This window comes from Citrus sinensis, chromosome 4 (genome assembly GCF_022201045.2).
Source record: "Citrus sinensis cultivar Valencia sweet orange chromosome 4, DVS_A1.0, whole genome shotgun sequence".
Classification (NCBI taxonomy): domain Eukaryota; kingdom Viridiplantae; phylum Streptophyta; class Magnoliopsida; order Sapindales; family Rutaceae; genus Citrus; species Citrus sinensis.
The window spans coordinates 5,699,698-5,724,968 of record NC_068559.1 but is presented as its reverse complement, the minus strand read 5'-3'; the positions used below and the strand labels follow the sequence as shown (position 1 = coordinate 5,724,968).

At 32.8% G+C, this 25,271-nt stretch overlaps 3 protein-coding genes across 11 annotated transcripts; 2 read left to right on the top strand and 1 right to left on the bottom strand.

Annotated features, from left to right (window-relative positions):
- Positions 1-830: 830 nt before the first annotated feature.
- On the bottom strand, positions 831-5,341 carry LOC102623759 (NAC domain containing protein 50). The gene is made up of 4 exons (XM_006485246.4): positions 4,898-5,341; positions 4,081-4,358; positions 3,382-3,579; positions 831-1,708 (listed from the first exon to the last, which is right to left on the bottom strand). The coding sequence occupies exons 1-4, from the start codon at positions 5,121-5,123 to the stop codon at positions 1,118-1,120; spliced, it is 1,293 nt and encodes a 430-aa protein (XP_006485309.1). The 5' UTR covers positions 5,124-5,341; the 3' UTR covers positions 831-1,117.
- Positions 5,342-14,617: 9,276 nt separating this feature from the next.
- Positions 14,618-18,080, top strand: LOC102624050 (ras-related protein RABC2a). Of its 3 annotated transcripts, none has more exons than XM_052440233.1 (6): positions 14,618-14,985; positions 15,458-15,526; positions 15,899-15,964; positions 16,642-16,763; positions 16,898-17,026; positions 17,497-18,080. In XM_052440233.1, the coding sequence occupies exons 1-6, from the start codon at positions 14,850-14,852 to the stop codon at positions 17,545-17,547; spliced, it is 573 nt and encodes a 190-aa protein (XP_052296193.1). In that variant the 5' UTR covers positions 14,618-14,849; the 3' UTR covers positions 17,548-18,080. The 3 variants fall into 3 exon arrangements, with proteins under 3 accessions (XP_052296193.1, XP_052296194.1, XP_006485310.1); XM_052440234.1 differs by having other exon boundaries at positions 14,619-14,985; positions 17,516-18,080; XM_006485247.4 differs by having other exon boundaries at positions 14,625-14,985; positions 17,523-18,080.
- A 1,561-nt stretch (positions 18,081-19,641) lies between these two features.
- On the top strand, positions 19,642-23,579 carry LOC107177837 (uncharacterized). 7 transcript variants are annotated; one of them, XR_001508779.3, is made up of 10 exons: positions 19,642-20,133; positions 20,504-20,748; positions 21,266-21,385; positions 21,503-21,606; positions 21,690-21,857; positions 21,982-22,113; positions 22,199-22,630; positions 22,719-22,814; positions 22,921-23,049; positions 23,158-23,579. XR_001508779.3 is itself a non-coding variant. In XM_052440056.1 (8 exons), the coding sequence occupies exons 3-6, from the start codon at positions 21,577-21,579 to the stop codon at positions 22,526-22,528; spliced, it is 660 nt and encodes a 219-aa protein (XP_052296016.1). In that variant the 5' UTR covers positions 19,642-20,133; positions 20,504-20,748; positions 21,266-21,576; the 3' UTR covers positions 22,529-22,630; positions 22,921-23,049; positions 23,158-23,579. The 7 variants fall into 7 exon arrangements, 1 of the variants encoding a protein (XP_052296016.1); XR_008054214.1 differs by having other exon boundaries at positions 21,266-21,606; XR_008054217.1 differs by lacking the exon at positions 21,982-22,113 and having other exon boundaries at positions 21,266-21,606; positions 22,551-22,630.
- The last annotated feature ends 1,692 nt before the right edge of the window (positions 23,580-25,271 follow it).

Below are 25,271 nucleotides of genomic sequence, written 5' to 3'. Positions count from 1 at the left end.
ATTAAATGCGGCCTCCATCAGCCATCACAAAAAATCGAAAAAAGACAAAATTTAACCTTTAAAACTACTCAAGTATCGGAGGAATTTCACAGAACTGACCTAACCCGCCTCAACAAATGTATGTGAAACCTCTTCCAATCTGATAATACAAAACAATACAGGCAACACAACACAATATTAAACAAAACACAAACAACTAATAAAATTGTCTCTCATAGAATCATCCTCAAAGGTCTCTTGATGAACTCTTATCCCAGGCCATCTTTTACTCATCCGAAGCCATCAAAATCTCAATGCATCACCTACTAGAGCCCTTTAGCGACTCCAATAGAGGCATATCATCCCCATACCAGCACTGACACAATCCTGATAAAAAAACTAAAACAACACCATCTTTGGCACCAAACAGACCCTCATGAGCGGCAGAAATACAATGTCCAACCACAAAATTACAAACAAATTCAAAAAAGGAAAATGCAATGAAAATAAAAAAAAAAAAGAGAAAAAAACCAAAAGAAACTTGCAAAAAAAAAAATGAAAAAGACAGAAAATAGAAAAACAGTAAATACAAAAACAGCAAACCCCAAGTTCTAATGTCTGTATATTGTAAGTACTAGCTCAAAACAAAAAAAAAGTATGTTCAATTTTTTTTCATAAAGTTGGTACTTGTTACATTCTCATCAACCACTTACCGTCGCCAACCTGTAATGAATAGGGAGAAAAGATTGAAAGTCTACAAAGTGCTGCGGGTAAAGCTTTGAAACTGGCACAAACAAATGGAAACTGCTTCAGAGGTTTCTCAAACAAATTTAGGGCAAATGGACCAATAGTTTTCCTGAAAAGGGTTCATTAGCACAATATTGAATTCTCAACAACAATGAACTTACCGAGTTCTAACACAGACTTAAAAACAAGGTCTCAGTTTACATTACCGACTGTTGGTGCAAAATATCCCGCCATTCTCATAACATTACAACAACTAAACAACAGACCTCCGAAATTTACAAATACATTCTGTAATCAACAGATAAGAGGGGAAAAGCCCATAAGAGGTCGATGACTCCTACACTGATCGAACAAACAACGCTACGATTAAATGGGGCTGCATTTCAGTCCACTAAGCAGCTTTGTTTTTCCTCTTCAAATCCTCATTTTCCCTGGTCAGGAAATCAATTCGCGAATGCAGGATGTTAATCATGGCTTGAGCACTCATCAGATCAAGCTTCAATGTCGCCCTCTCAACGACAACCTCGCGCACCTGGTTCTTCAGTTCTTTGATAAGTTTAGCACAGTCAGGTGGCATCTGTGAATCAAAATCATTAGCTTCAAATGGAGCAGCTGTGGGAACACAAGATGTCTCTCTGGGTTCAATAGACTCCATCAGAGAGAACTCCAACAACGCAGAAATTGCTGCTGTTGTTGCTGAATTTGTCGCCATCATCGTTGCTGTTTCAGCTGTTGTGGTGGTAGATGACGAAGGATCCTGGCCTGCTCCAGATGAATTATCTGAACCATTTGATCGGTTAGAACCTGAATCATTCTGCCTTCTTCTTTTGTATTGGAGAAGAGGAAGAGGTGCCTGTGTATTTAACACACATAGCGAAGGACAACCGTCTGTCCTTTCCCTCTTGCAATCCAGTAAATCATTTTGAGCATCTTTTGGAAGTTCATTAATATTCAGAGGCTCCTTATTGATGGATTGAGAATCCTGGAACACTCAACCAACATTCAATAGCACTTTATTCAGTAAATTAAGGAGATAGTAAATAGCAATCCACCAACCCAGTGATATTGAATGAAGACGCCAAAAAGAAGCATATGGATAAATAACCAGTCAAATCATGTACAGTTGTACAAACGTCATAAATTAAACCAATGTGCCACTACTCAGTGCCACCACACTAACAAAAGCATTCATAATCGGCAAGTCCAATTTTATTTTATTTTGATGTCCTGATAAGTGGTAATTCCAAACTTTCTGATAACTAATTTTGACATTAATACAATACAAACATTGTCAAAAAAGGAAAAAAAAAAAGAAAACAGCCATGTGCATGGTCCTGATTTTCAGGTGGGATGCATAATAAGTTAACAATGGAAATAGGCAGGTTAAAGAGAAACAGACTAGAAAGAACAGAAATTGGAGAGAAATAGAACTGTAATGAAAAAGAAGAGAGGATAGAAAAGTGTATGTTTATGTGTTATTCAAATAATCACATGCTTTGCTAAGAAAAATACATCAATTGCTATTTATAACAACCAAAAAGAAATCTAAACTAATGAGATGCCATGAATTAATGATAAGAGGTCAGCAAATTCCTATACTTCTATGTCAATTGCGTTCTTAGGAAAAATTTGGTTTCATCCCATTTAAGAAGAACCAACATAATTTCGTAATTCTTGCTCCCTTGAAATGTTATATTCTTATAGGTGCTTACATTGCCACTGAAGACTTTAACACTGCACAACAATATATGTTATTAGCAAGCATTTTGGAAGCAACATCCTCTAACAGTATGATACAAAGTCAAATGAAATCAAACAAAAGAAACTGATATTATCGTCTGTAGTAGTCTTTGACAATTAGAAGAAAGAACTACACCACACCATGTATGGGGAAAAATATAATATTTCATAATCATAACCACACCATGAACCAGCACATGCTCTAGATGACATTGAATAAATTCAATCTCTGTAAGGAAACCCTACTTGTTTATCAGCGCCCTTCAAGTAAAGACTAAAAATTAAAACGAGAAGCCAGATGCCCTTCAACTTCCTAGCCACAAATGATTTTCAGAATAATCTATTCGGTCAATCTTTGTAAGTTTTCCTTCCCAAAAGGTAGAGGCATGAACCCTATAGGCTTAAGGAATTACATTTTTCCTTCACGTCCATGGAGATAATTTGGAGGAGGTATCATACCCATTAGACTTGAACCTATTATAGAAGGAAAGTATGCATTCGCCTAATAAATGTCAATAAATACGCTGAGAAGGTTGCATCCATTTAAGCATGGATTTTAATCCATCACCTATATTATATATTGAATGACCCTATGATTTTCAATGAATCCAAAGACAATGACTCTCAGTAGTTCAGACGTTAATTGTAATTTAAGAGGAAGCTCGAAGATAATCAAGTACCCAAAGTACTCAAAATTAAAAGTGATTAAAACAAACTTTTGATGTTTACATCACTGGCTTGTTCAACCGTTCAATTATATTAAAATGCTGGATTCTTGTCTACAGTAATTGGCCAGAGTCCATTGGATATTTTTCAATATATTGTCAACCCCTTTATCATAACTTGCAGTATCACACATATGCTTAAAAATTAAAAGAGAAAAGAAGGGTAAGACGAAAAAGAGGATGGGCAGACCTGCTCAACACGCATCCTTTCGCCAGCATTCCTTTCAGTACCAACATCATCACCTGCTACCACCTCATCTGCAGCATCTTCTCCTGGAAAAGTTGCCATGCCATCATCCCATTCCTCCTCAACGAATGGTGCATATCGATTCCCATTGGGTGGCCCTATGTTGTTCTTGTGGAATACTCTACACAGCACATATGAAGCCTTTTGCACAAAAGAAAACAAGCAAATCCTATAAGATTTATGATGAACAAGTATGCACTTAGGTTGCAGTGAAATTGCAGTGTTAAAACTCCTACGCTAAAGATTTTGCATTATTTACGACCCCAAGAAAACATATTCAGTTCTTCAAATTCACTGACCTGGGTACAAACAACTGAAGTAAAATGTACTGGCTTATTCATTGTCAAAACAGTATATATCATAAAATCCGAAAGGACCAAATCAATTTTCCAGACAATTCCAAAATTCTTTCGGAAACCAAATACAAGCTATATAGAATTACTAAAACCAAAGAAGCTTAACCTACAACAGAAAACTATGGGAGAACCTTTTCTATCAATCCTAAATTTTGTGTTTGATAACTCAACTCAAGAATATTCTTTTTCTATTAACAATAACTCAGCTCAAGGGTGTTATTTGTTTCGTAAATACTATTAGCATCTGAAATCAAAACCAGCAACAAAAATTTCATTATAGCCTTACCAGTCCAGGCCCCAATTGCTCGAATTCTTCTTCCACAAGGCGGTACTCATGCATAACCCAATTGGTCCGCTGCCCATCAGGGGCACGCCCACTATGAAACACAAGCGTCTTCTTCATTCCAATGAGTTGCGACTCCCGGCGAATCTCACGATCCTTCCCTGTTGCTTTCCAATACCCTTTCCGCGTAGCTCTATTCATTCTTGCCCCATTTACATACTTCTTATCCAATGGACTGAAAAAGTACCACTCTTGATCTCTGGTCTTCATCCACGAAAAATCTAAAACCACATAAACAAGTAATGTTTAAACTTTCTTCTCCAATAAACAGAACAATAAACTCTCAAAAGCCCTCTTGATACTATTAAAATAAAAAAACAAAAATCCCATAAAGAAAATCATATCTAGCCGAATGGTCTTCAATATTGAGTAAACTAAAACCCCCTAAACAAGTAAACCCCCGATAAGCAACCATATCAAAGAAATATAAACCGCAAAACTCCAGATATAAGCCAAACCCCTCTCAGAAATGTAATTAAAAAAAAAAACTCAAAAACAAATTATGACTATCAAAATCACCACAGACAGCAAAACAAAAATAACAAAAACAAAATAAAAAACCTAATATTTGCAAAATAAAAAATCTAAATAATAACTAGCGAGAAATGGTACCACTAAAATCACAGGACTGAAAAAAAACAAAACCCTAACTTTTTCCGGCAAACGGTAAAAGGAAAATGAAAATACAAAAAGCCACTAACAGAAATGAAAAAAGTATATGCAGAAAAAAATTAGAGCGAAAGAGATGAGTAATCCTGACCTGCGAGGTCCCAAGGCTCGTTCTTATAAATATCGACCTCGCCAATGGCGTTGAAGCGAAAGGGCCTGTTATAGACCTTGCGCTTCAAGTAATAGCTCACAAGCTCTTCGTCCGTTGGGTGGAATCGAAACCCAGGTGCAAGTGCCGCCGTATTCTTCTTCGCCGCTGCCGGTGTCGCAGGTGTCGCCGGTGTGGTGGTCGTGAGGGCAAGACCTTCGTTACCCATTTGAGAAACCAAAAACGGCCTGATTGTTGATGGGGTTAGGGCTTTTCCCGTGACGGGGATGATAGAAGAAATGTTGGGATTGATTGGTGGGGAAGCAACTGCGGCTGGTAGCTTCAATTACAAGAAATTAGGGTGTCTCAAGTGGAGTGAAGAAGCATCGTTTTGTCATTTCATTTTTTTCCTTTTTGTTTTCTGTTTTTCGAAAATTCATTTTTTTTTTAAATTGTTGTATTGATTGCAGTGCAGTAAAAGGTTAATTTGGTAATTTCAATGAACTTGGTAAGTGACAACTGACTATTAAAGGATATTTATTGTCTGTGCGAGCTATCATATCTATCTGCACTGCACTTGAAAACTCCAAAAGAAGAGAAATCTTATCGTATTCGAATTTTTTCAAAACAAATTTTGGTAACCTTTTTTTTTTTTTTTTGTGGAAATACGCAACGTTCTGTTTCCCAAAATACTTCTATTTGTAAAATTAATCATAAAAATAGATTATAATTATTGATTAATATGATTCAATCGTTTAAAATACTGCTAATTTGTTTGATAATTTTATATTTCTTTTTGGGAGAAAGATAAGGGAGTATTTCAATGAAAATCCCCTTTTACCAAAATTCTCAAGTTTTAAGCAATTACTAAAAAGAGGAAATGTTGCTAAAAACATTAAAAATGATGTTATTTTCAATTTTATTATATAGAAAATAAATCCCCCCCCCCCTCCCTTTGTTAAGGAGGTACATGAGATATTTCAGAAAAGTCTTTTAATAAATTTTATTATTATTTATAATTACTGCAAAAAGTATCTGAAAAACATTAAAATGTTAATTAATAAAATATAAAGTGCAATTATCCAGGCTGATGTAATTAGTTAGACCGTGGGTGCTGGCTTGGCCTGTCTTATGTCAGTTAAGTGCCAAAACCAAAGCGTGAAAAGCACGTTTCTATCTCGGACTTTTCCTGTAAGGCAAGTAAAGGTTCCACGGGCCCCATGCCATCATGCACAAACGAGTTCGGCCGTGTGATTCAAACCCATCAAGCATTCCAATCTTCTGAGGAGACCCCAGGCCATGGCTAGATACCCCATTTTTCTCAACTAACTTTTTTTTTTCCATGCCAAATTAAATCAATTTTTGGGTCTAAAATAATTTTAAAAAAAAAACGAATTATTCTGGAGTTAAAAAAACAACCGAGTAAAATTGTATGCAAAAAACTTAAAGAAAATATTTGAATAAAGCCTTTTATTTGGGAAAAAAAAAGTCATTCAAAAAGCCACATCAAATGATTTTAACCCGTCCAAGTTTTTTTTGTTAAGAGGCATAAACTTCTATGTGTGATTTCGAATAAGAAATAATCATAAACATAATTTCATTAAAAAAAAATTATATGAAATGGTGATACAGTCTATTAATATTTTGTCATGTGACAGAGGTTCTATTTTAAATTAAGGTGTTGTAATTTTTAAGTTACCGTTGCCGTATAAAAAATACTAGAGCTATGAAATAAGAATTAATATTATGTAGTAAATATAAATTTTAATAATAATTTTGATAAAATTAATAAAAATATAATAAATTTTTCAATCATAAAAATGTAAAAATCAAATCAACTAAGAGCATCTCCAAAAAAACTCTTCAAATAAGATTTTATTATTTATTTGAAGAGCCACATCATTATTTAACACTCCAAAAGACATACTAATTAAGATTTTTCAAATAAAAAATGATTCTCTTTCTTCAATTTTATAGAGTTTCTTTCTTCTTCTTCAATTTATATTTTATTACTTTTATTAGAGAGAAAGAGGTGTTTTAATTACCATATATTTTTCCTTTGAAAATTATTAATTTCATTAAAACAATATTAATTTATTTCTATTTAAAGAGTTTTTTTGGAGAATAACATATTTTTTCACTCACCTTTTTACCATATAAGTAAATAAATAAATATTTAAAAAATAAAATTAATACAATCTTTTGGATATGCTTCCAAACTATAACAATTAGTGTTTGCCAAATATTTTAAAATTGTATTTTTAAAATTATAACTGTGTAATTTTAAACCCAATTAAAACTCGCTGACTTTTCTAATATTAAATTTAATGGGAAATTTATAAAAATAACCATAAAACTTTTGTTATTTTCACAATTAACCCTCTCAATTTTTTTCTATCAACATTAGCCAAACACACACTTTTCTCCCCAAATTACCTTTTTTTACAAATCAAAAGTAACTTTCTTTCTCCCCTTTCGTCAAACCAAAGGCAGCTTCCCACTCTTGAATCATCAACCAACGGCAACGGCAAAAAGCAACGATAAAAAGTGAAATCCGATCATAATTTATCCGGATCTAACACTAATCGACATCACATAGTAGTATGAGTTATTTTCTGAACTTGCTCGAGAGTTTGAGTGAACTACGAATCGTGGTTTCATAAGTGAATCTGACGACAGGGTGCCTGACTCACCAAAACTTGGAGCGACAGTCAGCCTGTTGCACTAAGTTTCGTGCGACAGTCAGCCTGTCGCACGAAAAGCCACATTCATTGCAATTAACTATTAATTTGATAAGGCTTAAATAATTTATTTTTTTTATAATTTCAAGCTTAATGGATTCAGTTGTACTTGAATTGTGTTACGATGGTTGGTGAGAGACATTAGAGGATGGTCGTATGGAGTATGTCAATGGTAAAAATAGAGCTTTTTTGGTTGGGAAAAATTGTCTGTTTGATCAATTATTGGCAAGAGTATACAATGTGTCACAAATTAACCCTAATGAATATAGTATCACAATGAAGACAACTTTGAGGTCTCGTAATACATTATATCGTGTATGTGCACTGTCCATGGATATATTTGATGATGAAATGGTGAGGGTTGTGTTACATATGACATCCGATGTAGCCAATTTTGGATGCATTCCTATATTCGTGACCACATCACCTCGAGTTCCGAGCGAAGGTATTGAGCCACATGTCGATACAGAAACTTCGTTTAGAGCAAATATGTCTGGCCCCGATAATGAAGAAGAGGTGTTGCCAAGGACAATATCGCTGCAGCAATATTACTCTCCAATCCACGACAATTATGACAACATTGATGATAACGGTGTTACGTTACAGGATGTTGAAGCAACGGTATTTTCAATAACGACGTCGTTGGAGCAACGGTATTCTCTATATCACAACAATGATTTTCGGGACAATGATGATTTTCATGATGAGACAGAGGGGGATAATGTTTGTACAAAACCTTCTAATAATATGAGGGGCACTCATTTCAATAATGATGGTGATGATGGAGGAGTCGGTCCTTCGAATGTTCTGTCGTTTCAGCATGAGGATGAGTGTGAAGACAATACTCCTGTGAATAACAGAGGCAATAGACTTATTCCTTCTATGGTCCGAACCATTGTCATATCACCAGCGAACCATCGATCAAACTCAGCAAACAGACTAGAATCCTCCAATCCTCTCAGTGGATTTATATATACACTCGTATTCATGTCTTGGGCATGGTCCATGATTTGGGGTCGAGGTATAGGTCGGGCGTTCTTTCCTCGCCTGAGTGGAGGAATCATGTAAGGACTGTTATAAACATACGACGGTATGTACGCGCGGCCGAACTTACTAACGCCCGGAGGCACCTCAGAGAACACCTACACGCTCTCCCCACTAACATTCCCGTAAAAATTATACAATGACGTGGGCGTAGACAAATTTTGATTGCTCACGTCAGTATACACTCCATAGTCATCCGGGGCATGTCCATTCGCCAAGATGAACATATTAAACAACTATTAAATTAAAAGTTAAACGAACATAATTATTAAATTTAATTATGCTCACCGCATACGAGCGTCCGGTGAGAGAATCCTTATTTAGATGTGTAGAAAAGGTGTCGATAAAGCCAATTACGGTTTTTTAAAATCTTTTAATTCCGACTTCAATTTATACACGTTACGATCAATCTTATCCAGCCGTCGTCGCACGCAATCATTAAACTGCTTTGTCCTCGACTATTACAAAAGAAAATAAGTAAATCTTTAGAATAACAGTAAAACAATAATGATTAATAAAAGAAGAATATTGTATATTATTTATAACCTCAGAATCATGTGCGTCATCAGAGTCGGCATGTGTCTGCTCCTGGTGGTCATCAACAGCCACCTCATCCTCAGAAGTGTCATGACGCTGCTCTGGTGTTGGGTTTGGTATGTCGTCATGCTCGTCATACTCGTCTAATTGCCTTGAAACCGACGGCATCGCATTGATTGAGGTTGGTGCTGTACAAAGTATCATTTAAAATTAATAAATGAAAAGTCAAAAATTTCGATTAAATATAATTTATAGTACTTAGATTTATAACAGATCTTATGAACCCAGTCTGGAATGCTTGGGATGTAATCCTTCACAGTGAGCCAATATTTTCTGCTACTCTCCTTTGAATTTGGCTCAAGGGTTTGTAAAACGTCCCCCTGCCATAAATTCAATTGAAAATTTTAAGTATACATAACTTAAATTTAGTAAAGTTAAAAAAATAACTAATACATATTACTTACAATACGAGATTCGTCGTTGAAGAACGAATAAACCTCAGCAAAGTTGATTCTCGAAGACGCCATGGGCTTCCATTGCACGATGCGAAGAATCTTGTTCTTCGTTTTCACGACCCATGTTGACGGCAAACCTCCGATCGCTTCGTAAATCCAAGCTTGCAACAACAAAAGTGAAAAACCTATTAACACATCTATCAAATATTTAATACTATAAAACTTATTAATAACAAAAAAACAACGCACCTAAACCCCAGACATAAAGCCGTAAAGATTGTACTTTTCAATGTTATGATTTGGGTTTTTCAACCGTGCCGTCTTAAATTTCTCGTCTTTCTCGAACAGTGCATCATCAAGACTATCGTATACCATTTCCCACGACACAAGACCCCATGGACGGTTTCAGAAGTACTGTATATCATCAACTTCGTTAAGCCAATCGAAATTGATTTGACAGTGATTTTTTCTTGCATTTAGTACTCTGTCCGCAAAATGAAAGAGCGCAATCTTTAATGCGTCCATATTGTCCATATCGTCCATTTCCTCGAATTTCGACTCCTTAAATAATGCATCGAATTCCTTAACATTGATCTTGCGATGCACACCATCAAAATACGTTTTCTGTAGCCTATCCACTTTTTTGTCATCTCTTAGTTCGATATCAACACCATATGAAAGTCCAGTAACCAGGCACCATTCTACAATTGACAAGCGAATCAAATGCTCATCAATTTGAAACCATAACTGATCCTCACGGCTATTTTCTTCATGGGCCACTTGCCTCAGTAAAAGATTGTGCAAAATTATCCCACTAAATGGAAAACTTCGACACTCCAAGAAATGCCCAAATATATCATTCTTGAACATATTCAATTGTCGCTTTGTTAATTTTTCCTCGATGACTTTTACCACCGAAGATAACTTACACATGCTCGAAATTCGACCAGGAAAGTGATCGGCATAACCAAAATGCATCTTGCCTACTTCGATATTCAGTGATTCTGATTTCGCCACGTATCTATAATATTTAAATTCATTATTACATTGCATTTACAGCAAAAAAAAAAATGTACTTGTCAAAAAAAAAATACTACTGCATGCCTGTCGCACCAAATACGGCCTGTCGCACCCTGCCGAGCGCGCGTGCGCTGCCCCCCCCTCCCCCAAAAAAAAAATTCCCCAAATCATTTCCCAATTCAATATACTCCCAAAACAATAACAATCACCACAAACACCACCACCACCACCATTATTCTCAAACTACAACCATTATTAATCTAAAATTTCATTTTAATTAATGAAAATAAGTTAAATGGCTAACCTAGGTTTTGTTAAAGGCTGTAGATGGTAGATCGGACCCCGATGAGGGATGGAGCCGCCACCGACGAGGGCTGATGTTGCCGCCGATGATGGGTGTTTGTTTGGTTTGGGAGAGATGCGTGAAAGGGAGAGATGAAGGAGAGGGGTATTTTGGTCTCAAAGGGTCTTTTATGGCTAATGTTGATAGAAATTTGTTTGGGGGGTTAAGATGAAAAAAATCAAAATATTTATGGTTATTAGTGTAAATTTCTCAAATTTAATAGATCTCCAAAATTTTACTTTTAACATCACTGCTAAACCATTGGACTGTTCCACTTCCACAGAAGTGTTTCTCATTTCACATCACGCACCATTTGTTTCATTTAGTTTTTTAAATTGAAAAGCGTGAAAGAATGACCTAAGGCTGAAGTGAACCACTTTTTTGGTTTTTTTTTTGTTCATATTTAATCAAATGCTACCATATATTATGTTAAATTTAACCAGATGTAACTTGCTTTTCTTTACTAAAAACGTAGCTCATAATTATTACCATATTTCTATTTTTCTCATTGATTTGATTATGTGATAATATTTTTAAAATATCCACTTATTTATTGTATTTTTTTTAAAGATGTTCAATCAGTTGTTTATTATTGATTTCGTGAATGATTTAGTCCTTATTGTAAAAGAGAAAAAATTGTTGTATTGTTTTAATAAAGATATTTAGTGGGTTGTTTATTGTTGATTTTAATTGAATTATGCACCGCAATTTTTAAAATCGATGTATCCTTTTCCAATTAAAAAATGAATAGAGATAAATATCTTCTCACTGATTCGTGAGTGAAACATATTTCTTCAATATTTATGAGAATAGAAATTTAGACTAAACCATAATGAAATTTATCTAAATGATCATAATATTTAAATATAAATACTAATAAATTTATCATACAATACATATCAATAATTAGGAAAAAAAATGCATTAAGATAGCGTTTTTATTTTGGATTGGAGTGAGAATCCTGAGGAGTGAGAATTTTAGGATTGGGAGTGTGAAGTGGGAGTGAGAGTATGTTGTTTACTTATAGTGGAATGGAGATCATAATATAATTTATGTGTTTACTTTGTCTTGAATTGGGAGTAAATAGTTTCAAATTATAATTTTACCCTTATTTAAAGAATTGTTGTTTTTAATTACAATGTTAATAAAAAATATATTTGATGAATAAACATTTATTTTATTATATTTGTAAATTTATAATAATTATTAATATTCTTAATTATGTACATCACAATTTTTTTTAAATTTTAATTATATAAATTAAAAATTATTGATAAGGGCAATACAAATGAAATATTTTTACTATTAACATAGTACGAAATTAATATTTTCTTAGAATAAACTATTTACTATTATGAATTATTAATATTAAATAAATATAATAATATTATTTTTAAATAAATATAATATTATTATTATTATATTTTCAAATAAATATAGTATATAGTAGTATTATTAATTCTCTATTAATATAATAATATTATTTTTAAATAATTTTAACTTAAAATCAAACCCAATTATTGTTTAGTTAAATATAATAACATTATTTAAATAAATATAATTATTTTTTATTTTATTAAATATAATTATATTAAATTTAATAAAAGGAGAGTAAAAAAGGAAGAATCTACTCCCAACTCTTCTCATAGGAGTCCCACTCTTACTCCCCACTTAAAAAATGAGTGGGGCTCACGGAACGAGATTTTCAATACTTCTTTAAAAATAGAAAAATTTTATATTTCTCACTTTCACTTCAGAAAGTAAACACAACATAAGTGTCTTCGTAGAATTAATAAAAAAATCAATAGCTGAAAATTTAAATAAAAATTTTAAGCAAAATTTCGGGATTAAATAGCCTAAACCAATCAAAATAGAGGGCACAATCATGCAAAAGAAAATTGTTGCAAAGAGAAGCTTTGATGAATGATGATCTAGGCATAGCCGAGACGGCTAGTCAAAGTCAAAGTCAAAGGCGATATGAGTTATGACGGATGCCGGCAGCAAAGCCAGGTGTTATTTATATTCTTATAAAAATATGTACATTTGAGCTTTGCTTTGCTGCATGTTTTATACGTGTCGAGCTATGGCATCGTTTTTTCACAATTTTAAGTAAAGTAGCCACGTAGACTTCTCATGAAATCCGTGGCTGTTTACGGGCGTAGGGTGTCGCTCCGTTTTGGGCAACTCTATCCCGAGTTTAAAAAAATTTTGAAAATAGTTCAGGGTTGGAATATTCTCTTAATTTAGCTTTTAATCTCTTTTTTTAAAAACACTTATTTAATATTTTACTTATATTTTGTTTTTATTTTTATCCATGTCCATGCTCTTACAATACGCGAGATAATCATTAACAAATCCAAATGTGATCATTACATACAGGAAAATACTGTTTAAAAATGATTGTATTAAAATTATAAAAGCATTATATTAAATTAACATTTATTCGAGGCAGTGAGATTATTTTGTTACCTAATTTTTAATATATAATTAAGATTTAATTATTTTTTTAATTTATTAATCATTAATTATTTGAGTGAAGAGAATTATAATTTTTATTTAAGAATCATTTTTTGATTAAGTAATTCTTACCTTATTTTTTAAAAATTAAAGATACGGGTCAATTTTCACTAGTGTTTAAATATAGATAATTTCTCCTTTATTTGGAATAATTTCCTTTGAAATTAATTTTTAAATTTTGTTCATCACTATTGTGCTGATCAAAACAAATCCCAATTGATTTTTAATTGTAGTATCAGTAAAGTTATAAGTAATATTAAAGAAATAACATTTTTTTATGCGACCATTTAATTCCGAAGACAAATATCTAAATAATTTTAAAATATTCTGCATTTTAGCCCGTTTGAAGCTAATAAAATCTTTTAAGTTTATTATTTTTGTAGGATTTTCTTATTTAGATATGAAGTTTTTCATAACATTTATCATGTTACCTTTGAGTTTTAAATTCCGAAATGGTTGAGAATTACTATTTAAAAAAATAAAATAAAATCTTTGAAGTTCCGCCACCCAAAATACTAATACTCGAGATGTAATTACTATTTGGAAAAGAAATTCAATAAAGAGTAAGGACTACGGACCAAATTAACTCGTAAAAAGACAAATAATTAAATGCCAAAAATCAGGTGAGTTGGGTTAGAATTAGATATAATTTGATGTTGATGTAAAAGCTAAGTACGGCCCCACACAAGCGCCTGCAGAGGCGCGTGGAGCCATCAAAATCAAACACGCCCGGTAAACCGGTCAAGAAAAGATGACATTTGTCCCTTTGTTTGAACCTCTTCAGTTTTTTAATTAGTATTCATATAAAACTTTCTCTAACGCGACATTATCATTATAGTCCTGACATATTCCATAAAATGACAAATTATTCATAATTTTATTTGTATTTCAAATGAGTCCAACTTTCTGCTTTACACATCCACAAGCTATCTGAGCTATTTACAAATTTGGAAATTATTTTAGAATATTTTTAAATTATGCAAAATACAGGGGATCATTTTTTTATAATAACCCTTTCTATTTAATCAAACAAAAAATTTAAAGAAAAGAATTAAAAAATAAAAATAAAAACCAAGAAACACTACCCGCCAACCCCACCACTGTCTCCTACCTGAGGAAATTTCCTCAATTTTTCTTTCATTTGTTCCTCTTTCTCTTTGTTTTTTTTTCTTTTTTTCTTTCCTAGTTCGTTCACAGAATTGGCAAAATTCTGCAAAGGTGATGGTGAACTAGAAAGCTTAATTTTTTTGTTATATAATTTCTAGTTGCTGTATGTGAAGAAGAAATAAAGGTCAGAGATGGGTTCAAAAGTTGGAAACAACAGCTATGATTACTCTTTCAAGATTCTGTTGATCGGTGATTCAGGTGTTGGAAAGAGCAGTATCCTTCTCAGTTTAATCTCTAACTCTGTTCATGATCCTTCTCCCACAATTGGTATTTTTTTTCCCCCTCATTTGGGATCTTACATGTTGTGAAATAAAACTTTTTTTATAAAATATTGGTCTCTGATGTCAAATTTGTGCTTATATGTATGCATGTATGTGGCATATGTATGCGTACATGTATATGAATTTTATGTTTGCATATAATCGAATTGGCAAGTTGGGATGCCTTGGCTGTGGAGGTTATTAGTGGTTTTGATTAAGGAAAGGTCTGCTTTGAGTTATTTCTCTGTTTTTTGGGGGGTCAACCGGGAAGAAATTAGTAGCGGCTCTCTGTTTTATATGATGCTTATGGGGAATCTGAGTGAATGACTTGTCATTTCTTTGATTAGAACATTCAAAATTATGACTCAGTAATGCCTGACTTGTACTGTTTTATAGGTTTTGCTATTTGAAGTTTTTATTTTTATTTTTATTTTTGATATGTGTTGACCTTTGGATACTGTTGTTTTACTCATGTTCAGGTGTAGATTTTAAAATCAAACTACTCACAGTTGGTGGAAAAAGACTGAAGCTGACAATTTGGGACACAGGTAATGGATGAACATACGTGATTGTTGGTTATTTGTGGCCTCTCTAAATCAACTTCTAAGTGAAGAAGGATGAATAAGATTGTGTGCAACTGATTAATAAGTTACTTTGAACTTATTACACTGGATACAATCCTTTTCAGCTCCATACCAAAATAGCAAAGTCAATGAAGTCACTTTGTTTTACTGAATAACAAGATGTTGTAAACAGGATTCCCGAAGATGTGGGAATTCCTATAGCTATATGTCTATTGGCCACTACATGTAGCGGTTTATACAGAACCAGAAGTCACACCGGTAGTATAATTGAGTATAGTCAAGTTTGTCAAATACGATTAATTGCTTTATTACATAGCCTTTCATGTTTTATTGCAGCTGGACAGGAGAGATTTGGGACATTGACGAGCTCTTACTATAGAGGTGCACATGGAATTATCCTTGGTATGTCCTGTGGATATTGAACATCTCATGTGTCAGAAATCCACAGATTGTATTACCTTATTATGTTGAATTGGGATTTCTACAAGTGCCTGTAATTTGAAATTTTCATTGGTTGGTTTGATAGATGTACTAAAGGAGTGTCTGTGTGAAGTTGCTTGTTTTGACTTGCTTTGATACTTGTTGTTTGTACTGTTAGAAAACCATTGCCAGGTGATTGATTGACAAATGGAACAGTCCTATGTTAAGATAAAGTAGATTGTTCATGGGTGTGTTGTGCTAACAATTGAATGTATTATTTCCCCTTCTTCAGGTGTTGTAGTATCAGCAGAGTGTCTTAGCTTCAAAATGTTTGTAGTTATTTTCATTGCATGGAATGATTTATGCATGCTCTTTTCACTGCAATAGAAAAGCCTAATCATCATATTTATTTATTGATTGACTTATTTTAACATATGTTGTTACATGTCCCTTCAATTTGATAGGACAAAGTAAACACTCCAGGATATTCTTCTCAAATCTACGCCCAGAATATCAAATCTTCACTGTTTGATTTATGTTTTCACTTTTAAGTTGTTATCGTTTTTGTTACATAACTTGCTTTCTTAGTCCTTAGGAATGTGTTGCATGATAATGATGACTTGAAGTTTCATTAATTTGTTACTAATTGTCATTTTTAGTTTATGACGTGACACGACGAGAAACCTTTACCAACTTGTCAAGTGTATGGGCAAAGGAAGTAGAGCTTTACTCGACCAATCAAGATTGTGTCAAAATTTTAGTGGGAAATAAAGTTGACAGGGTGAGTTGATAGTCTGGCTTGGCTTAGGATTTTATTGCTGATATAAATTGTGTATTTTAAAATAAATAATCATCCCATGGGTTTGTACCTACTGCCAGTAGATTCACAAAATACCTTGCTTTTAATGTTTTCAGGATAGTGAAAGGGCTGTTACCAGAGAGGAGGGGATGATTCTTGCACAGGAGCATAAATGTTTGTTTCTTGAATGTAGTGCTAAAAATACAGAAGACGTGAAGCAGTGCTTTAAAGATCTCTTATATAAGGTATCATAACAAGAAAGCTGTATAACCTCTACTATCGATTTCAATGTGCTTCTAGTTCTAATAATTTGAGAGACATTGCTAGTGCTGCTGTTTTAATAGCCGTTGCAAGTGGAATAGCTTAATAGACAATAACAAGAATTATGATGATGCCTAATTGTTTGTGTGGAGCACATAATCAATGGATGCTTCACTTTTGCTGGTTGGTTGTTGATGAAAACATACTACGAGAGATTATATGAAAATTAATTATGAACCTGACACAAAATAATTTCGTGTTTACTCCAACTTTTTACTCCTTTGGTAATCTGTTAATTTACTTTTTCTTGATGTGGTGGCCAACATTATCTGTAGAAACTGATTGCCGGATTATCTTTTTGAGATGAACTCTTATCAGTAAATAAATCTGTGACTTCTTAGATGGTAAAGATTGCACAGTATTGTCTTTCGCCTAATTTGTTACTCTGCACCAGTTCTTATTGATTTGCCTAGTTTACAGATTCTTGAGGTTCCCAGTTTATTAGAACAAGGATCAGCAGTGGTGAAGAATCAAATTTTGAAACAGAAAGAAGTCCAGGAATCGGCTCGTGGTGGTAATTGCTGCTCTTAATTGGTGCCCCGAACAAAGTGATTCAACACAAACATACTACCCGATAAATCAAAATGGAAGTTCAGAAACTATCAGCACAATTGGATGCGGGTGCTTAGATGGTTGAAGACGCTCCAGAATCGGATAGATTAGATGTATGGTCAAAGATGCTCCAGAATCGGATAAAGTAAATGTATGTTCATCGTAAAGTTTCAGCGGAGCTTTCTAGTAGCTTCAATCATATTGTGGATTTCTTTTTGCCCTTTTCAGTTTTCATAAATGTGTCCTTTTTCCAGATTCTATTTTTAATTTTTTATTTATTCAATATATCTCACTGTATATGTTGTAGAGTGAGCATTAAACGGATTTTTGTGGAGTGAAATAATGGTCTTGTGTAAAATGTCGCCACAATGTATATGTTCAAAATTGAATGGTATACTCATACAGCAAATAGCATTTTGGTGCTTCTGTATCCTTTCTTTGTGAGCCATCACCAATGCCAGCTTATAAATGACAAATTTATATTTACATTGACAAATTTTTGTTATCCACGAATCCATCCCGATTGCTTTATGTAATTTAATAACTTTTTTTTTTTTTCACTTTTGATTAACAGAATATTGGCGAAGCAATTTCCTTATCACCTGCGTGACGGGAGTTTCAATTTTAGAAGCACATAAAGTAGTTTTAATTTACAACAAGAAATTAATGTGGTTGACTACAGAAATTAGGTTTTCCCGGTCAGACACGTGTAAGATCGACGGTGCGTGTGATTTCATTGAACTAATGGTGCGTTTATTTAATGGAATGGGAATGAGGTGGACTGGGAATGGACTGTGAATGAGTATGAACTGGAAAGAGAATGAGATTTCAATGTTTACTTGGCAAAAATAAATGGGAATGAAAATGTGCTGGAATGTCATTGATGTGTTTACTTGGCAAAATAAATGAGAATGAGTAATGAGAATGAGAATCAATTTACTAAAAGACCCATAATATTAATAATTAACAAAAATAATTAATTTAAAAATATTATCATTATTGTTGTTGTTATTATTATTATTATTAATAAAAATAATATTAACAATAATTAATAATAACTAAAATAATAAAGTTATTTATTATTATTAAATTTTATTAACTTTATTATTTTAGTTATTATTAATTATTGTTAATATTATTTTTATTAATATTATCATTATTAAAATTTATTATTATTATTATTATTATTTTATTAACTTTATTATTTTAGTTATTATTAATTATTGTTAATATTATTTTTATTAATATTATCATTATTAACATTTATTATTATTATTACTAAATTTATTATTTTAATTATTATTAATTATTGTTATTATTATTTTTATTAATATTATTATTTATTATTATTATTAATTATTGTTATTATTATTTTTATTAATATTATCATTTATTATTATTATTATTATTAAATTTTATTAACTTTATTATTTTATTTATTATTAATTACTGTTATTCTTATTTTTATTAATATTATCATTATTAACATTTATTATTATTATTATTATTATTATATTTTATTAACTTTATTATTTTATTTATTATTAATTACTGTTATTCTTATTTTTATTAATATTATCATTATTAACATTTATTATTATTATTATTAAATTTTATTAACTTTATTAATTTAGTTATTATTAATTATAAAAAAAATAATAACAATAATAATAACAATAATGATAATATTGTTAATAATGATAAATTAATTATTTTTATCATTATTTTTATTGTTAATAACAATAATAATAACAATAATGATAATATTGTTAATAATGATAAATTAATTATTTTTATCATTATTTTTATTGTTAATAATGATAATATTAAAAATAATAAAAATAAATAATAATAACTAAAATAATAAAGTTAATAAAATTTAATAATAATAATAATTAATTGTGATTTGAATGAGGGTAATTTAGAATATATAAAAAAATTATAGAAATACAAAAGTAAGCATATATTTCATTTCCATTCCTACATTTTCATTTCCAATCCCCATGGGAATGAGATTCCCACTCTTTATTCCTAAATTATGTGAAACCTACACATTTTATTCTCATTCTCAAATTATATTTTATCGAATAAACATAAATTTTATTCTCATTTCTCATTGCATGAAGTAAACACACCATGTGTTCTTTGTTTTCGACCTGTCTACGATTGGTATTCTGTTTTGTAGCCTAGCACATATAAGTCTCCAAAGTCCAAAAATTATCCCGCCTTCTATTGCCTCGCTCCTTCAATTCCCGCCGCATTTCGTAATTCTCTTCATCGGGTTTAGACTTTGTCCGAACCCGATTAGGTTGCACAAATTTGAAACAAAGAAAAATGAAAAACAAAATAGAAAAAGTATAAATCCTAAACATTCCTATCCCTAATTCGCCGCTCACTGCACTCTCTCAAACCCAAACATGAAACTCCCAAACAGCCATTGAGGGAAAACCATTCAAGGGCTATAGAGATCTCTATGTCGGTGAGTTTTCTTTATTTTATATAAGTCTATAATTTGTAGCTTCTACTGATAGTGATTATTTAGGTTGAATTTCTTTGAATTTAATTAATCAAATCAAAAGCACCAGAGAATAAATTGCTCACTATTTTTTTTTTAAATAGGAGCATTTGGATGTGTCTTCCGCTACTTTCTGGCTTGTGCAAGCCATACAAATATGATCAACAATTCAATATATATATTATATATTAGCTTTTAGAAAATTTGATTCTTTTGATTCCCGATTAGTTTACCCACTTGAAAGCCCCACTTTAAAGCGTTGCTTCTTGCATAATCATGACGATTTTTTGTTGAGGACTTATCTTAATCTGCCACTAATTGTTTCCAATTACAGGGAAACAAGTCGCGTTTGTAGTTATAATTGGCAATATCGGTTCGGTTTAGTGGGAAAGCAGCTAAGGAGACGAGCATTATATTGAAGGTACAAGACTACGACAAATTCAACGAAGTGGCCCATCGTCTCACTTTACTAGCTTTACTGAGCAGTATAATTGAGATTAATAATATCAAAATGGTGGGCTTGCATGGGATTGGAGGAGCGGGAAAAATGATGGTCAAGTTTTCGTGGTTGCCAAAGAGGTAATTATGGCAGATAATATCTTCAAAATTATTTTAATACTCTAAAAATTGAATTCGACGAATATTTATGTCCTCTAAATACTCACATGAGTTTACTAAAATATCCTCAACTCAAAATGTTAATTGGATTACACTAATTGACTTTGGATGACATTGATACATTAAAGATTGTACTATTTTATTTTGCGGACAAAGTCCTAAATGGAAGAAAAAGTTACTGTCAAATCAATTTCTCATGCCTTAACGAAGTAGATGATATAAAGCACTTCTGAAATCATCCATAGGGTTGTTTGTCGTGGGAAACAATATACGAGAGTTTTGACAATACATTGTACGAGAAAGACGAGAAATTTAGGACGACTCGGTTAGAAAACCCAAATCATAAAATTGAAAAGTACAATGTTTACGGTTTTACATCCGGGGTTCAGGTGCATTATTATTTTTACTTATTAATAAGTTTTGTAATATTAAATATTTGATAATTGTTTTAATAGTTTTTTCACTTTGGCTGTTACAGGCTTGGATTTACAAAACGATCAAAGGTTTGCCGTTAGCATGGGTCGTGAAAACGAAGAAGAAAATTTCCCGTATCGTGCAATGGAAGCCCATGGCTTATTCGAAAATCAACTTTGTTGAGGTTATTTGTTCTTCAATGATAAATCTCGTATTGTAAATAATATGTATTGGTTCTTTTTTTAACATTACTAAATTCAAGTTCTGTATACTTATAATTTTGGGTTGAATTCATGGCAAGGGGACATTTTACAAACCCTTGAGCCAAATGCAAAGAAGAGTAGCAAAAAATATTGGCTCACTGTGAAGGATTACATGCCACACATTCCAGACTGGGTTCATAAAGTCGGTATCCTATAAGTACTATTATTTATTTAATCGAAATTTTTGACTTTTTATTTCCTTATTTTAAATACTACTTTATACAGCACCAACCCTCAATCAACGCACCGCCGTCCGTTACAAGGAAATCAGATGAGCATGATGACATGTCAAGCCTAACATCAGAGCAGCTTCATGAGACTTCTGAGGAGGAGGTGCTTGTAGATGACCATCAGGAGCAGACAGACACGTCTGATGACGCACATGATTCCGAGGTTATAAATAATTTATTTTCTTCATATATAAATTATTATTTTTTATTGTTAGTATAAAGTTTTACTTCATTTTTTTTTGTAATAATTAAGGATAAAGTAATTTAATGATTATATACGATGACAGATGGACAAGATTGATCTTAACATTTATGAATTGAAATCAAAATTTAAAGATTTTAAAGAAACCGTGGTGGGATTTATTGATTCATTGACTAAACGTCCAAATAAAGATTCTCTCACTGCACGCTCGTATGCGGTGAGCAAATTTAAATTTAACAATTGTGTTCGTTTAACTTTTAATTTGATAGTTGTTTAATATGTTCATCTTGCCGAACGAATAGGCCCCAGATGACTATGGAGTGTATACTGATGTGGGCAATCAAAATTTTTCTACTCCTACGTCATTGTATAGTTTCTACGGGGATGTTAGTGGGGAGAGTGTGCAGGTCTTCACTGAGGCACCTCCGGGTATTAGTAAGTTCGGCCGAGTATACAGACCGTCGTATGTTTTTAATAGTCCTTACATGATTCCTCCATTCAGGGGAGAAAAGAGTGTCCGACTTTTACCTCCACCGCAAATCATGGACCATGCGATTGACATGAGTACGAGTGTGGATGTAAATTCACTTAGAGGATTAGAGGATTCTAGTCTGTATGATGAGTTTGACTGATGGTTCGTTGGCGATATGACAGTGGATCGGAGAGCCCAACACCCGCAGTCGTTCTTTGAAGTAATTTTGGGTTTATCTTCGATGGGATGGCTAAGTGATGAGGTAATTATTTTTTTAAAATTTCTTTGAGTGTTGTGGATTTGCGTATTATTTTTTCCTTTTACATCGACATGTTTCTGTTCTGCTACAGCATATTCATGAGTATTATCGCCTAATTAGCGAAAAGTAACAACAATATCCGAATGTCTTAGTTCAGCGTGTCACACATATAGACACATATTTTTGGGTAATGTGCAGACATAACCTATAAATAGCCTTTTTATTTATTTATAATCTTCTAACGCCTTGAAGTTTTGTTAATTTATACATTTTTTTGGATATCTATGTACTAGGTGTTTTTGAATCAACTATGGAACAACGGAGATTGTGCCGTCGATTCATTAGTATATAGCGACAGCTTGAATAATTATATTGGTAGGCGGCAGCACACCATGTCTAAACCAATGATGAATGTCAATATGGTGTGTATTTTATTTTATTTATCTTCGAAAATCTAATGTGTCTTTTTGTTGTATGTTTTCTAATTTCATATGATACATGATATATTTACGGAATTTTTTTATATCCAGGTGTTCATCCCTGTTAACCTGGACTGTGAGCATTGGGTATTTACCTGAGTTGACTTTCGTAAAAACAAAGTCTGGATTTATGACTCATTGTTGATGTTTCAAGATGATAAAAAATATAAGGTCAAGTTCAGGCCATTTGAAGTTATCTTCCCTCGATGGTTGGAATATGTTGGATTCTATAACATCTGACTTAAGTTGCGGAGTGCCAACCCATGAAAAGTTGTTGCAGTTAAGGGTGTGCCACAACAAGAGCCCAGTACCGGCGATTGCCGTGTTTTTTTATTGATGTTCACGATATATTTAATGTTCGGGCTTAAATTAGAATTTAACAGTAGTCATGGAGAGTACTTTAGAAAGAATATTGCAGTTAATATATTTAATGACGATATTGTATTTTAAACTGTTGTGAAATTTGAATGTGGAAACATGAATTTATTTTTTAATTTGCGTACTTAAGTTTATTTAATTTTCATGCTCACATATCAATATAAAATAAAAAAACTTAGGAATAACATTTCATGATATATAAGTGTACAATACATAAGTTTGCAAGTGACAAATGTTATAACATAATCACTTGAAAGAATACAACTAATTTCGATTCGATGCAATGAGATTCTTACATCACTTACGGTTATGTCTCGGTTCATTACACCGGCCGCATCTAACAGTTCTCTGGTTGACGTCCTCGCCAGCTGAGGGTATTCTAAGCTTCTTACGACGACCAGGTAGTGGTGCCTCAACAGGTGGATAAACGTGCATCTCTTGAATTTCATCTGGAACTTCCCAATCAGTCACGTCGCCAACCAGCTCCATTGGTTGTGCATAAGTCATTGCTAACGATTCCCTGGTGTAATAGTCACAAAGGTTTATGTAATCCACTCGGACAGTCAAACAAATCACAATGCATGAGCACAAACAAGCTGATCAAATTGAAATACTCTACAGGAGCAAGTTCTATTTTGTATGTCAACTAAGCATTCCTTAATCCCACCACCTACAACTTGAAATCGATGCAGAGACACTGAGCGAACGATCATTCTTTTAGCCATAGTTCTCCTCTCAATGACTCTTTTATCCGCCCATGTTGTTAACCGAGTACTCATTGATTCAGCCACAATTTTTCTATTATAAAACAATTGCTGCAATGTTTTTCTAAAGTGGTCAATAAGATGGGTAACATGAAATTTTCAATGTTCCCTCATGAAAGAATTAACACTCTCTGCGATGTTGGTGGTAAGTATATTATACCTTCTACCTTCAAACTGAGACCTTGCCTAATTACATGTACCAACATTATTCTTTAAGTAATCAGTCGCGCCCGAGTGGAGCATCCACAACCCTTAAAGTTGCCTTTTAAATTATTCGTGTCCATATGCCTTTGCTGCATTAATAAAGGTAGGCTCAAATTCATCCCAAAGAGCTTTAGACATTCTGAACTTTGACTTAATGTTACCTTTCACATGGTAAAAACAAACCCCATGAGCTGCATTGTGAAATACTTTGAGAACGGCTCTCTTTATGGCAGTGCATCGATCAGAGATAATTACTAACTCCGACCTATCGCTAATCACTGTGTGTAACTTTATCATAAACCATTCCCAAGCATCGTTGTTTTCCGAATCCATGTTCCCAATGACTAACGGATACAGTTGATTGTTACCATCGAGACATGTTGCTACGAACATGCTTCCACGATATAACCCCTTTAGATGAGTACCATCCACATCAATGACAGGCCGAATGTACTGCATAAAACCCTTGATGGAAGAGCCAAGTGCTACAAAGTAGTACACGAAATAACCATTTCCATCTTGCTTGAGGTGAGTGATTGTACCCTCATTCGCTTTAGTCAATACATGAGAGTATTTAGGGAGCAAGTTGTATGACTCTACAGGGTTCCCTAGAACTATTTCAAGACCAACTTCTCTAGCCTGATATGCCTGCTGGTATGTTAACTGCACATCGTATTCCTACAATATATCTGCTCTAATATCATTCAGAGTGTATATCATTTTTTCTTGAATATATTTATCTGCAATAATATGACCAACAGCTCGGCTCCTTACTTGATGACGACCACAAACCAATACCTCATTATAACAGGTGTGTAC

Bases quoted from the DNA above. Each gene is read 5' to 3' on its own strand.
- LOC102623759 (XM_006485246.4), bottom strand. From the start codon at position 5,123: ATGGGTAACGAAGGTCTTGCCCTCACGACCACCACACCGGCGACACCT. The intron at 4,359-4,897 runs GTCAGGATTACT...ATGTGGTTTTAG, and splicing joins CGAGCCTTGGGACCTCGCAG to ATTTTTCGTGGATGAAGACC. The intron at 1,709-3,381 runs GTCTGCCCATCC...TGAGTGTTCCAG, and splicing joins AAAGGATGCGTGTTGAGCAG to GATTCTCAATCCATCAATAA.
- LOC102624050 (XM_006485247.4), top strand. From the start codon at position 14,850: ATGGGTTCAAAAGTTGGAAACAACAGCTATGATTACTCTTTCAAGATT. The intron at 15,965-16,641 runs GTATGTCCTGTG...TGTCATTTTTAG, and splicing joins TGCACATGGAATTATCCTTG to TTTATGACGTGACACGACGA. The intron at 17,027-17,522 runs GTATCATAACAA...CCTAGTTTACAG, and splicing joins TTAAAGATCTCTTATATAAG to ATTCTTGAGGTTCCCAGTTT.
- LOC107177837 (XM_052440056.1), top strand. From the start codon at position 21,577: ATGCCACACATTCCAGACTGGGTTCATAAA. The intron at 21,607-21,689 runs GTCGGTATCCTA...TACTTTATACAG, and splicing joins TTCCAGACTGGGTTCATAAA to CACCAACCCTCAATCAACGC. The intron at 22,114-22,198 runs GTGAGCAAATTT...CCGAACGAATAG, and splicing joins TCACTGCACGCTCGTATGCG to GCCCCAGATGACTATGGAGT.